Consider the following 14,226-nt stretch of genomic DNA (forward strand, 5'->3'; position numbering starts at 1 on the left):
TTTGAGAATTTTTTTAGTTTTTGTGCTACGTTGTTTCTTGTTAGACACTCAAGAAGCTTAAAACAAACACACACACATATAGTGTTGGAAAGTGGTGGTTCACCATAAAATATCAACCTTGGCCATAATTACCATCCTTTACTTCTGAATACAAATCCACCCACAAGGGCCACATTATTACTAGCTTGGCCTCAAAAATCATTAAAAATATCAATAACCTAAACTCATTCAAAAATATCATGCGTTAAACAAGAAGCTGTAAACATAGGTAAACAAGATAAAAGATATAAAATAGCTAAAAAGATTTAAAATAGAAACAATGAAAGTAATTATCACTCATTTTTCAAATCAGCGCTGCCTGATCTCAGCGGAAATCTTTGTGTAACTGAATCAGGACTGATCACACATTAACTTGATGACATTCGTCATCTCTTAAGTACACATGTTTAGGTTCGACAAATACCTAACAACAACCCATGAACAAGAATCAACCCTAATCATTAAATCTAAAAACAAGAATCAAGAATCATAATCATGAAAACTAGAAAACAAAAAACAGCAATCCAAATCAACCTAAATCCACTAAATAGGAATCAAGTTTCAGGAACTTTTAGCAATATTAGGAATCGTAATCATGAAAACTAGAAAATAATAACCAACAATCCAAATTAACCTAAATTCATTGAACATGAATCAGGTTTCAGGAACTTTCAGCAATATCAGGAATCGTAATCATGAAAACTAGAAAATAAAAACCAGCAATCTAAATCAATATGAATCCACTAAACAGGAATCAGGTTTCAGAAACTTTCATCAATAACGGGAATCATGATCATTAAAACTAGAAAAAAGGCCAGCAATTCAAATCAACCTAAATCCACTAAAAAGGAATCAGGTTTCAGGAACTTTCAGCAACATCAGGAATCGTAATCATAAAAACTAAAGACAATAATCAGCAATTAACGTTTAAATCAACTAAACTAAAAACAACTTAAGCACTTTCAGCGATAACCATAAATAGGAAATACATGAGCATTGAACGTGTTACTTACCCCGTGCCGCCATCGGGCCAAATACGCAACTGTGTGGTAGGAGATGGTGGAGGGGCATCAGCTGCTGCCTCACTTCCGTGACTGGACTTTGGGACCCCAGCATCCGTCACTCGAGTCGGCGTTGCCGTGAATGCAGGTTGCTGAGCGGTCGGAGGTGGCGTTGCTGCCATAGATGGAGGCATGTAGTTGGGGTTAGGGACCATGATGAAAGGCTAGTCCACTAAACACGCAACCTGTGACGTCATCGGCATGGTCGGAGTATCGGGAGACGATCCAGAAGTCCCGGTGGTACCGGAAGAAATCCTCCCTCTACCCCGACCACGGCTACGACAATGACCAAAAGCCTAATCCGCAACACTACTGCCTGTCAACATGTCTACAAATAACAATCATCAATGCAACAATTAACACAATTAGACAATTCTAAACACTTCAATAATTCAAGACCTAATGTATTGAATCTAACCTAACTTAATTAACCTAAATCAACTAAGATTAGAAACTTAATCCTAAACTAACTTTGAAACTGATTCAAAATTGAAATTAAAATTCTAACTAAATCTAACCTAAATTAAACTGAAATTAAACAATTAGCAAACAATCTCAGCAACAATTTCTCAACAAGACAGTCATAAACGCATGAAATAACAAAATTAGTAAATTCCAAACACTTGAACAATTCAAAATCTAATGTATTGAATCTAACATAACTTAATCAACTTCAATCAACTAAGATTAGAAATCTAACCCTGAATTAACTTTGAAACGGATTCAAAATTGAAATTGAAATTCTAACTAAACCTAAAGTAAATTAAATTGAAATTAAACAATTAGTAAATAATCTCAATAACAATATCTTAGCAAAATAGTCATTAATGTAGGAAATAACAAAATTTTAGTAAATTTCAAACACTTGAATAATTCAAAACCTAATGTATTGAATCTAATCTAAATTAATCAAACTAAATTACAAACTCTAAACAAATTCAAACTACAAACCCAAGAATCACAATAGCATGCTTAATTACCTATGAACCAAGAAAAATCCTAATAAAAAATAAAAATTATAATTTTGCTCTAAATCAACCTATCAGCAAAAAGTAGTTTAACTAAACCAAATTATGAACGAAAAATTAAAATCTAATTAAACCACAATGAAATTAAGACAGAGAAGATTAAATTGAAAATTGACAAAATTCCAAAACCAACCTCAGAGCAAGAAGAGTAGAGCAACGATGGAGATGGAAGTTACGGCAGTAGGATGGCTCGCCGAAGTGCGCCTCGGTGGAGAGAGTGGCGGATGTCACGGTGCTGGAGGCTTAATGTCGCGGTGGAGAGAGCGTTGAGCAGAGATTCTGACTCACCGAGAACGGTGGAGTGGCGGCAGCAGCGACGGGAGGGGGCAGAGAACCGGCGGCGACGGTGGAGGCAGTGATGAGAGAGAAAGAGAGGGTGGAGATGTAGATAGAGAGAGAGAGAGAGGAGGAAATTCGAAATGAGGGAGACAAAGGTTCACGTTATCATTTAGGGCACATTATTGTCGGAAAAATTCGACAGTAACATTTTTCCATGTGCCCAAAACGCGACGTTTCACTAAACAAGGTTATCATGGATTCACCCGTCGGTAAATCCAACGGTAATGGGGCGCGCTATAAATTTTTTTCCGTCAAATGTTACCGTTGACCTTACCGTTGGAACATCAATTCCGACGATAATATTTGACAGTTACAAATTTATAGCCAAATTTGACAGCAAATTTGACAGCAAACTCACCGATAACATTCGACACTAAATTTGACAGTACTCAATATTTTTTTTTATAGTGTACAGATAGTGCCAAAGCTCTGCCAATAGCTGGAATAGTACTCTTATATATCGTATTACTCCCTATTACCCCAATCAAGCTTAACTTGGTGAGAGATGTTCATTATAGAACATCAAGAAGACAAAGCTTTTTCCATAATCCAAATACCACCACAATTTTCCTTTTAACTTCAAATACACTTCTACCTCTCTAATAAATAGGTTTAATTACTCTATTAATTCTTATTTGCAATTAGGTTCTTATATTTTTTCTTTCAATTGAATCTCTACATTATTTTTAATTATATAATTAGATCATTTCTAGTGTAAAAAATGTTAGAGTTAACTAAATATTTTTTTATAAATTGAAAAAATTTATAATTAAGAATTTAATTATATCTTCGACCACATATTTTTTTAGAGAAATATTTTGTTGATTCTAATATTTTTTACATGAAAAGACCTAATTACGAAATTAAAAGTAATATAGAAATTCAATTGAAAAGAAAAAATATAAGGGCCTAATTAAAAATTTTAATAAAAGTATAGGACTAACAAAATAATTAAACCTTATAAATATTAGAGGACAAAATATACTTTTTATTGTTAACATTTGTGATTTTTTTTTCAAACATATTCTTATATTTAATTTTATTCAATTTTATCCCTAAAATTTTTTATTCATTCAATATTCTCTCTAATATTTTCAATTTGTGTCAAGACTGTCTTTGGATGTTTTCAATTTTGTAATATTTTAGATAGAGTTAATATTCATAAGTAATTTCAACACAAAATTAAAAATGTTAGGGATAAAATTGAATAAAATTAAATATTAAAAATACTGTTAAATAAAATCACAAATATTGTGGACAAAACATGTAGTACATGATCCAAAAGTCCTAATAATAATTATTATTTTAACAAAAATGTTATTTGTACACTAAAATCAGTCACTAAAATCAGCCACCAATGTATTTGTATATAAATACATGTGTAATTTAATTCATTTTATTTATATTTCAGCATATATTTTATACTGGTGGCTGATTTTGGTGTACACGTAGCATAACTCTTATTTTAATGCAAACTATGTTGTAATTCGAGTAGAGATTTTTCAATCAAATTGCTTATTATAATAGCTCCCAAGAAAACTTTTTTTAGAAGATGTCAATTGCTTTTCATTTCACAATTCATACACGTTTCTTGTTACACAGGCATGCATGTAGAGGAGAAAGAAGATGTAGCCATGTAGGGCAACAAGCTAAGAACAAAAGCATGGCTAATCCAATTCCTTTACCTGATTTCTTGCAACAACGTGCCTTCGACTTCGCAGCTGACAAACTCACAAATGTGTGGAAGAAGCATGTAAGGAATCGGGTGGACTACGCATTGAACTGCCATAAGAAAGTTAAGAAGCTAGGAAATGTTGTGGATGAGCTCAAGAAGGATAGAAACAAGGTCCATGATAAAGCCGAGGAGGACGAAGGGCTTTATGGGAGAGAAGTATATCATGTTAAAGCATGGCTGCGTCAAGTAGATGGAATAATCTCTGAATATGGCAAGTTGAAAGATGAACACAGTAACCACGTTGTCATAAATCTGAAGAAAAGGTATCTCTGTAGCAAGAGGGCAGAAGAGATCAAAGAGTTAGTCATGGAGCTACAAAAAGAAAAGCAGGATAATATATCTTACTGGCAGCAGCAGCAGCAACAACAACAACAATGGCCATCCTCTGGATTCATGGGTGTTACATTTTCTGATTCTGATTATGTGAGTAGCAGTTTCATTTCTATGATATTCATATAGCGTTGTATGTATCTTAATTAATACTCGTATTGAATTTGTACTTGTGCATCATATGTAGATGGAATTTAAGTCGAGAAGGACTACAATGAAAAAGATTATGGCATCGCTAGAAGACTCGAATTCAAGATTGGTTGGTGTTTATGGGCCAGCTGGTATTGGGAAGACCACTTTGGTGATAAAGGCTGCCAAACAAGCTCAGGAAATTGACAAGTTGTTCGATATGGTGATCATGGTGAACGTGACAAAACGTCCTGATACAAAGAAGATTCAAGGCCAAATTGCTGAGATGCTAGGAATGAAATTGGAAGAGGAAAGTGAGGAAGCAAGAGCAACTAGCATACAAGAGAGGCTGAAGAATGAGAAGGATAACATCCTTATAATCCTGGATGATCTGTATGCCAAATTGGATCTGAATGCTTTGGGAATCCCGCTACAAACAAAAGAAGAATCTTCTGCCATTGTGGTTCACAACCAAAATCCTGAATTGGAGCAAAACTCTGGGAGGACTGATGATGATAAGAATAAGATGAAAGCAAAAACCTCCTTCGTCTATGGCTCTAGCAAGTTAAAAGAGCACAACAGGGGGTACAAGGTTTTATTGATTTCTGAGATGAGACAGGTATTAACTGAAATGGATGTGAAAGCAGCCTCTATTTTTTCTATAAACTTCTTAAATTCCAATGAGGCAGAGACATTGTTCAAGATGACAGCTGCAATAGCTGACAAAAATGTTGACGAACTAAAAAAGTATGCCCCTGATCAAATTGCCGAGAAGTGTAATGGTTTGCCTATGTTAATAGTGACAACTGCGAGGGCATTGAAGAACCAGAAGAACCACTTGGTTTGGAAGGATACCCTTGGAAAACTTGCAAAACTTGCAGCTGAAAATCCAAACGCAGCACCTGAGTATTCTACAAGGTTGAGTTATGGGCTTCTAGAAAATGAAGAGCTCAAGCTTACATTCTTGCTTTGTGCTCGTATGGATCACAATGCTTTGGTTGCTGATTTGGTGAAATATTGTATTGGTTTGGGCTTTCTTCAAGGCGTCTACTCAGTATGGGAAGTTAGAGACAAAGTACAAATGTTACTTGCAAAATTAAAAGATGCAGGTCTGTTGTCTAACAGTTATTCCAGCAATCGTTTCACAATGCAAAATCTTGTTCGCGATGCGGCTCTGTCAATATCATCTGAGGAGAGACATGTGTTCACGATGACCGAAGGAAAATTTGATGAATGGCCTAGTAAGGATGAACTGGAAAGATGCACTGTTATTTCCTTAAAACATTGTGACTTCATTAGAGGATTTTCCAATAGCCTAAAATGCCCTTCACTTAGTGTCTTTCATATTGAAAATAATGATCCATCTTTAGAAATACCAGATAGTTTCTTTCAAGAAATGAAAGAGCTTAGGGTGTTGATTTTGATTGGTGTCAATCTTTCATCATTGCCTTCATCAATTAAATGCCTCACAAATCTTAGGATGCTTTGTTTGGAGCAATGCATTCTAGGTGAGAAATTAGAACTCATAGGAGAGTTAAAGAATTTAAGAATACTTAGTTTTTCAGGATCCGACATTAGAATCTTGCCGGATAAACTAAGTCTTTTGTCTAAGCTACAAATCTTTGACATAAGTAATTGTTACAAGCTTAGAATAGTTCCATATTGTATAATGTCAAGTTTGACTAGACTAGAAGAGTTGTATATGAGAAACATTCCATTCCAATGGGAGGTTGATGATGGCAAACAGAAACACCAGATTAAAAATGCTAGTCTGTCTGTGTTAGGAGATTTGGATCAATTAACAAATCTAGACCTACAAATCCCAAGTGTCTCTTATTTGCCCAAGAATTTGTTCTTTGACAAGTTATACAGCTACAAGATTACCATTGGTTCTTCAATCAGATATTCAAAGCCTGATTTCCAGAGTCCAAATAAGTATGACTTGTCAAGATGTTTGGCAATATACCAAAAGGATGGCTTTGACATTCACTCCCATGAGGCAATCAAAATATTGTTTGAAAGAGTAGAAATTTTGTTGCTGGAAAAACTTAACAGTGTCAAAGATATTTTCTATGAACTGAATTTGCAAGGGTTTTCATATCTTAAACATTTAACCATTGCAAGAAATTGCAGTATTCAGTGTATCATCGGTCCAAAAAGAAGGGAGCATTATTTGGAGAATGCTTTTCCGAAATTGGAGTCATTGCATCTCTACAAGCTCAGGAAGATGGAGCAAATTTGCTCTCATCAATCATTCACAGAACCTTCCTTCAGTAAATTGAAAACCATAAAGATCGAGCTCTGTGGTATGTTGAAAAATGTTTTCCTAAGTTCTGTGGTTGGATTTCTAACTGCTCTTGAGACAATTGAAGTTTCTGAATGTAACTCTTTGAAAGAGATTGTTGTCATGGAAACAAATAATAGTAATGAAACAGAGCCTATTCTCAATCTTCCTAAACTACGTTCTTTGACACTACAATCTTTATCGAAGCTTATTGGATTCTATCCTATTTCATCTGAAGGAGATACCAAATCACTATTTCATCGTAAGGTATGTTCAAATTCGATTCTCTTGTGCATTTTGAATTTTGTTTCATAGTAGCTTGGAAGAATTGACTTTCTTTTTTCTCCAAGGAAGGAAATTAATTTGAGAAAATCAAATTCATATTGCTTTGCAGATAGAAGTTCCGAAGCTGGAGAGAATGGAGTTGTCTATGCTCGAAATCAACCACATATGGAGTGACCAAATATGGGCTACTTGCCATACTGTCAATCAAAGCAATTATCCTTTACAAAAGTTGAAAGAGTTGGGCAAGAAGTACCACACTATCAAACAAACTTATTCTCCCTTTCAAAACTTGATACACCTGGATGTGAATGGGTGTTGGAATTTAGAAAGTCTATGGTCTTTCTCTATTGCTATTTTGTTTAATTAATTAGTTCTTGATAAAAAAAATTTAAGATGAATAATATCTTCTTGTTATCTGCTGGATTTCTTGTTCCTGAAAGTCCAAAATTGTCTTGTACTCTAGACCCTTGTAGTTGTAAGATGAATAATATCTTTTCTGTCATGTGAACAAAAATGCTTTACCTTCATCGATTCAAACTCATAATCCTACTTACAAACATTCATATTCCTTATTTTACCTTCATACATCCATACACCATCACATGAATTTCTATACCGCTTCATTCCATCACCCATTTAGCGATAACTTTGATGTGATTTGATTAGCTTGCTATTGTGAACCAAAAGGTAATGCAATTGAATTGTTTGGACGTGAAAGCAATACAGTATTCAGTATAGTTGCTAATTTGATTAGCTTGCTATTGTGAACCAAAAGCAGGATGGCATTTTTCCAAACTTGAAGACTGTGAAGCTGAGTAGCATCAAGAGTTTGTGTAAGATATGGAATTCTGATGAAGCTCCTGGAAATTCTTTTGGCAAACTGAACACTCTGATAATTGATAAGTGTGATGAATTGGTCAATGTAATTCCTCATTATATGGCTGAAAGATTGTCTAGTTTAAGTTGCTTGAGAGTTACGAACTGTTCATCAATCAAGGTTATATTTGAGGAAGCTGATGATGATAAAATACAAGATGCTGTATTGCAAGATATTCATTTAGAAGCACTCCCGAAACTGGAGCATGTATTCAAATGGAAGAAAGAAGTAAAATGGAGTGATCTCAAATTGCAAAAGATATGGGTGCATCATTGTGGAAGGTTGGAAAATATATTTTCAATTTCCGTAGTCAAGAATGTTAAAATAAAGATTGAAAGCCTTGAAAGTCTTGTGGTATCAGATTGCTCCCAATTAAGAGAAATAGTCGGCAAGGGAGAAGATGCTGTCATCAACTCAAGTAGTCCTATTCAATTTGAGTTTCCTAAATTGACTACTGTCAAGTTTTTTAAACTATCAAAATTCCAGAGTTTGTATTTATTGGGAGCTTTTGAATTAAGTTGTCCAACACTGAATGACCTATCTATTGAAAGTTGTGACTTGTTGGAACCATTTGAAGAAATCTCATCACATGCAAAAGTAAAGAATATCCTTTTTCCAGAAAATTCTGAAAAGGTAAAAGCTGGAGAAGTAAAAGCAAAAGAGGTAATAATAACAACTCTTTCAACTTTTAATAAGTTATATTCTAGCTAGATTAAAATGGAGCAAAGTTTATGGCATAAGAAGAATTAAACAAATTAAAACTGAGCAGCCAATGACAATGATGTGTATACATACATTTTCAAATATTTAGATAATTTATTGATTTTTCATTATTTATTTCATACAGGTAATCAATAACAAGTTAAAGTTCATGCAAATTGAATCACGACATATAGTAAGGTCATCAACTGGCTATGACTGCAGAAGGGACAACTTAGAAGAGCTTCAATTGTCTGGACTAAAGAATACTGATATTATATATTGTTTCCTTCATTGCAACCCTAACCTCAAGAGCTTATGCTTGAATGATTGTAGCTTTGAAAAATTGAAGCCTCGTGGAACAAGAAGGCTTGCTATTGGAGTTGTGCCAAAGTTGAAAAGCTTGACATTAACAAACAATCTTAATCTTGACAAGATCTGTTTTGAACAAGATGTAGTTCTTCAAAGGATAGAGTCGTTGGTTATAAAGAATTGTTCATGGTTGCGCACCGTAGCATCTTCGTCTGCGTCTCTCACTCACTTGACAATTCTAGAAGTGGTTGGCTGTCAGAAATTAAAATATGTGATGTTACTATCAACTGCCAAAAGCTTGAATCAACTCAAAACCATGAAGGTAATCAATTGTGAAAATCTAGAGGAAATTGTTTCAGAGAAAACACAAGGACAGGAAGAAAAAGAAAATGTAGGCACGGAGGTTCCCATCATTTTCAAACAATTGACAACTCTTGAGCTTGTGTCATTGGTGAGCCTTAATAGTTTCTGCAGCTCCAAGAATTGTGCCTTTAAATTCCCATCACTGGAGAATTTTATTGTGAGTGCATGCCCCAACATGAAAAATTTCTCTAAAAAGAATGTCGAGTGTGGGCCAAATTTGCAAAAATTATATTATGTGCATGACAAAGAGAAAAAGAGATGGTACTGGCACGAAGACAATATAGGATCTACAATAAGATACATATTTGACAATAAGGTAAGTCTTTTATGAAATTTCATTTTTTGTTATTAGTGGTTCCCTTTTCATTTCCTCATTTAATTAATAGTTAAGACATATATATTATTTCATTTTATTTTATTCTGTAACTTATTTTATTTTATTCGAACATGACTTTGTTTGAATTATTTGGACAAGACCTTATTATTAACATTTTTATTTAGGCAGTTCATTATTAAATGAAATATTCGAATAATGTAACAAGTATACTTCAATTTTTTTTTTTTTTTTGTTCTAGTAAACTTTCGAGTTGCATTTTATGTTAGTGGTTGGTTGCACTTATATCTCTAACTATTTGACTTAAGCTAATAGGAAAAACTTTTCCATGAATAGTCATGCATTTGGATTGCATGAAATAAATTATAATTGTGATAACTAATTTTGCATTATTCACAGAAATTTTTTGAAGGCATGAATCAGCTATGGGTTTCCGATTCTGGTAAAGATCTTCTAAAATCAATCTGGCTAAGTAAAGAAGATCTCCTAAAAGATTGGTTTTCCGGTTTAAAAACTCTGGAGCTATATTGCTGGGATGCATCTAAAACGCATGCAATTCCGTCAAATGTCCTCTGTTCTTTGAAGAGCTTACAAGAACTTGAAGTGTGGGGATGCGAGAGAATAGAAAGCATTTTTGAGATGGATGACACTAAGAGCTGGGAATCATCATTCCAACTGAAGAAGCTATATTTACATCATCTACGAAGTCTGAAGAGTGTGTGGCAACATGACAAAGGAGAAATCCTTCTAGGCTTTCAAAATTTGCAGCAGGTCACTATCAATGTTTGTAGTAAACTGACAAGTGTGTTTCCTTCTGTTTTGGCCAAAGATCTTAAAAGGCTCGAGGAACTCCATATAAGCTATTGTGATGAGTTGCAAGAAATTGTTGGAAAAGATCAAGAGGAAGCAGTGGAAGGATCAGAAACGTTTAAGTTTCCTCGTTTAACCACATTGAAACTATCAGAGTTGCCACAACTAAGTGACTTTACGTCTGGAAGATTGACTCTGGAGTGCCTCGAGTTAAAGCATCTGCAGCTGTTTCCGAACCAACAACAAAAATATCCCCAGGTAATTAGCATTTGGCAAGTGCATGTGGTATATATACATTCTTTGTTCTCTTATATGTTTTGTTTCTTATCATTTGCGTTGCCTTAATTCATTAATAGGGCGGTATTTTCAAGGTGGAGAAGTTGTGGCTCAATCCAAATCGCACTTGGGCGAAGCAGTTTATGAATCAAGGCGGCATTAATCACTATTTAAATGAACTTTACCTTTGGTACTTTGGTTACAATGATGATGGAGAGAACTCTATTTCACCATTTGAGATACTTGCTGACAAGATGCTTCCCAAATTAGAGATTATTCATATATATGGGAACAAACATTGCAAAACCATGAATATTCCCAAAGAAGCGGGTGAGAGGATGCTTGACTTGAAAGAATTGAAGTTGTCGTCACTAGATGAGCTGAACTCCATTAGTGGGCTAGAGTACTTGTTAAAGCTGCGGCTATTGGAGGTTTCTCGTTGTCATAACTTGACAACAGGATTAGTATTACATTCATACTCCAATCTAAAAGAATTGCATATAAAAAGCTGTAATGGATTGAAGTGTTTATTGACATCCTCAGCAGCAAAAATGCTAATACACCTTGAGGAGTTGAGAGTTGAATGGTGTGACTCATTGAAAGAAATAGTGGGAAAAGAAGAAGAAAGTGGGACGGAAGACATTATTGAATTTAAGCGCCTACACAGGATAACTCTTGAATTTATATATACCCTGGAATGCTTTTATTCAGGGAATGCCACACTGCAGTTTCCCTCTTTGATTCGGCTGGACATACTAGGCTGCCCCAAGATGAAAATTTTCTCTCAAACAGAAATACATGTGAAACCACCATTTCAAGTTATTTACTCCAATGATGAAGTTGATAGATTGTTCTTCGATGATCTAAACGTAGCTGTTGCATGCCAGTTTCTACAAGAGGTAAAAACTTTTGAATCTATTTCCATCAAACTTTTTTTTTTTTTTTAGCCAATAACCATTGATCTCTTACAATAATGGGGCCATTGCTTCTATAATAGTAGTAGTAGTAGTTTGACTTTAAATAACTTTGAATATTACTACAGCGCAGAACATTTTATGTTTCTTACATGGTCAAAAAGACTAGCTAGATCCTTGAGTTCATGACGTATATATAACTTTTTAAAAAAACTCATGCATGTGATTTTTTTTGTTGTAGTATTTATTTGGATAAAAAAAAATTTAATTAAAAAAGATTTTTTTTAATTTTTTAGTATTTTTTTATGTTTCTCACATGGTCAAAAAGACTAGCTAGATCCTTGAGTTCATGACGTAATTAACATATAGGACGACAAAGATATATAACTTTTTTAAAAAACTTATGCATATGGTTTTCTTTTTCAATCCATAAGACAATCTTATACTATATAGTGATGTTAAACAATATAATATTATAATGGGTTTAATTACTCTGTTGGTTCTTATAATTTCGTGAAATTTTCAATTAGGTCTTTATACTTTTTTTTTTAATTGAGTCCCTGTACTATTTTTTTTTTCAATTAAGTCTTTTTTAGTAGTAATTGGCTTAATTTTATAGGGACCTAACTAAAAAAAAATTGGTATATAGACCTAAATAAAAGGAAAAAAAAGTGTAGGGACCCAATTAAAAAAAAAATTGGTGTAAAGACTCAATTAAAAGAAAAAAAAGTATAAAGATCTAATTAAAAATTTTGCAAAACTATAGGGACCAATAGAATAATAATTAAACCTATTATAATGTCTTGCACTAATTTTCCATTTTCATTATGTATTTAAGATGACCCGACCGTATTATATATATATATGGAGAAAATTATTACTTGGCGCCAATAAAAAATATAAGTACGTATGACTATTTCTCAATGCATGTTAAATATAAATTAATTAAAAAATTTAGCACATACAAATAAATGATAGGTCAAAAATAAATTATGCATGTTTTCTTTGAATAATGACTTTCAAACTAATTTTAATATTTCACTTTGGTTATATACAAAATAAATTTAGTTAGGATTATTTACCACGCTCAACTAATTTAACTTAATCCTAGTTTTGAAATTATCATAAAACAAAGAGATTACATTATAGTATGTAAGTGTATATTAGTATATACATACTCCATTGTTACTTTAATATTAATTACTTTAACTTTTTCGTTCTTTTATTTTGTTTCATACTATTTTTCATTCTCATTTTTCTATCCTAATATATAACTAAATTCTTCATTAATAAGTTCATTTAGAATTACTCAACTACTATCTTTCTTTTTTTACTAATTAAATGTTATTTAGTAAATTTTTTTAGATTGATTTTAGGTTTCCTAATAACCTGACATATCATCTAGCCAAAGTAAGAGATAAAAAAGAATAAGTGAAGCATATTTTTGAAAACAAAAATACTATCAATACATGAGGAATGTTAGGGGGCAGCAACTTTTGTGATTTGTAGCCATCAAATAACCATCAATGATAGTTTTAATGGTATGAGATTGGTGTGAGATTTCATCTAATAGCTCATTTTTTTTACTGGTTATATGCTGGCCAGAATTTAATAAAGTTGCTGTCCCCTAGATTTTTTCTTAATACATAATATATAACTCAGTGACATCTAAATAAAAATACAATTGTTACTGATTAATTTTGTATGTATGTAGGTTTTTTTAATTGACAAAACAAAATAAAAAGAAAACATATATTAATTGTTAACAAAATGCAAATATCAAAATGATATTTACTCTAACTCTCTAAGGTTAAATGTATGACGGTGTTTTGATAAATTTTTATATGTTCAATCTTAAAAGCATATTTAATTCATGTTATTACAACTATTTATTTTTAGGTTTTGTACTATTTTTTATATTATAAATGTCTTTAAAATATATATTAAATATGACATACTTACAAGAAAGATACAAGCTTTATCACAACCAAAAAACGGACCACTTATTTTTATACCGTTTATATTGATATAAATTCTAGAAAAGAAAACTTTTTGACAAAACTATTAATGCAAGCATATAAATGTTTAATTTGTATATAGGCATTTCGTAAGGAGATTAGCATATACATAATATTAATCACGTGTTATACATGTAATTCAGATCTAAAAATTTTTATTATGTGCGAGTTTGAAATATTTTTTGTAAAAAGTTAAACACTTGATTATATTTAACTAATTGGTGAATAGTTTTATTTTGCAGTAATTTTAACATTGAGGGACAGTATGGAAAAAAAAAAGGAATTAAATAACAGAAACCGTAAAATGAATTAATCAGAATTTTAGTAACAAGATACACTTTTTAACAAATAATAAGGCTTATTTTTAAACACTCAAATAAAAATATTATACTC

General features: G+C 32.7%; 3 protein-coding genes across 3 annotated transcripts in view; 2 read left to right on the forward strand and 1 right to left on the reverse strand.

Annotated features, from left to right (window-relative positions):
- Positions 1 to 7,597, forward strand: part of LOC107624968 (probable disease resistance protein At4g27220) — a 17,298-nt gene extending 9,701 nt beyond the window's left edge. The window contains exons 5-7 of the mRNA XM_021112872.1: positions 4,070 to 4,625; positions 4,720 to 7,212; positions 7,340 to 7,597. Coding sequence (XP_020968531.1) covers positions 4,131 to 4,625; positions 4,720 to 7,212; positions 7,340 to 7,597 — 3,246 coding nt within the window. The 5' untranslated portion in view covers positions 4,070 to 4,130. The remainder of the gene's footprint in view (positions 1 to 4,069; positions 4,626 to 4,719; positions 7,213 to 7,339) is intronic.
- Positions 1 to 14,226, forward strand: part of LOC107626874 — a 153,808-nt gene that overhangs the window by 134,365 nt on the left and 5,217 nt on the right. The window lies entirely within an intron of this gene.
- The window catches only part of LOC107624965 (probable transmembrane GTPase FZO-like, chloroplastic), a 62,948-nt gene that overhangs the window by 14,175 nt on the left and 34,547 nt on the right, over positions 1 to 14,226 (reverse strand). The gene's annotated exons all lie outside the window — the stretch shown is intronic.

The sequence above is a fragment of the Arachis ipaensis genome, chromosome B02 (assembly GCF_000816755.2).
Source record: "Arachis ipaensis cultivar K30076 chromosome B02, Araip1.1, whole genome shotgun sequence".
Classification (NCBI taxonomy): domain Eukaryota; kingdom Viridiplantae; phylum Streptophyta; class Magnoliopsida; order Fabales; family Fabaceae; genus Arachis; species Arachis ipaensis.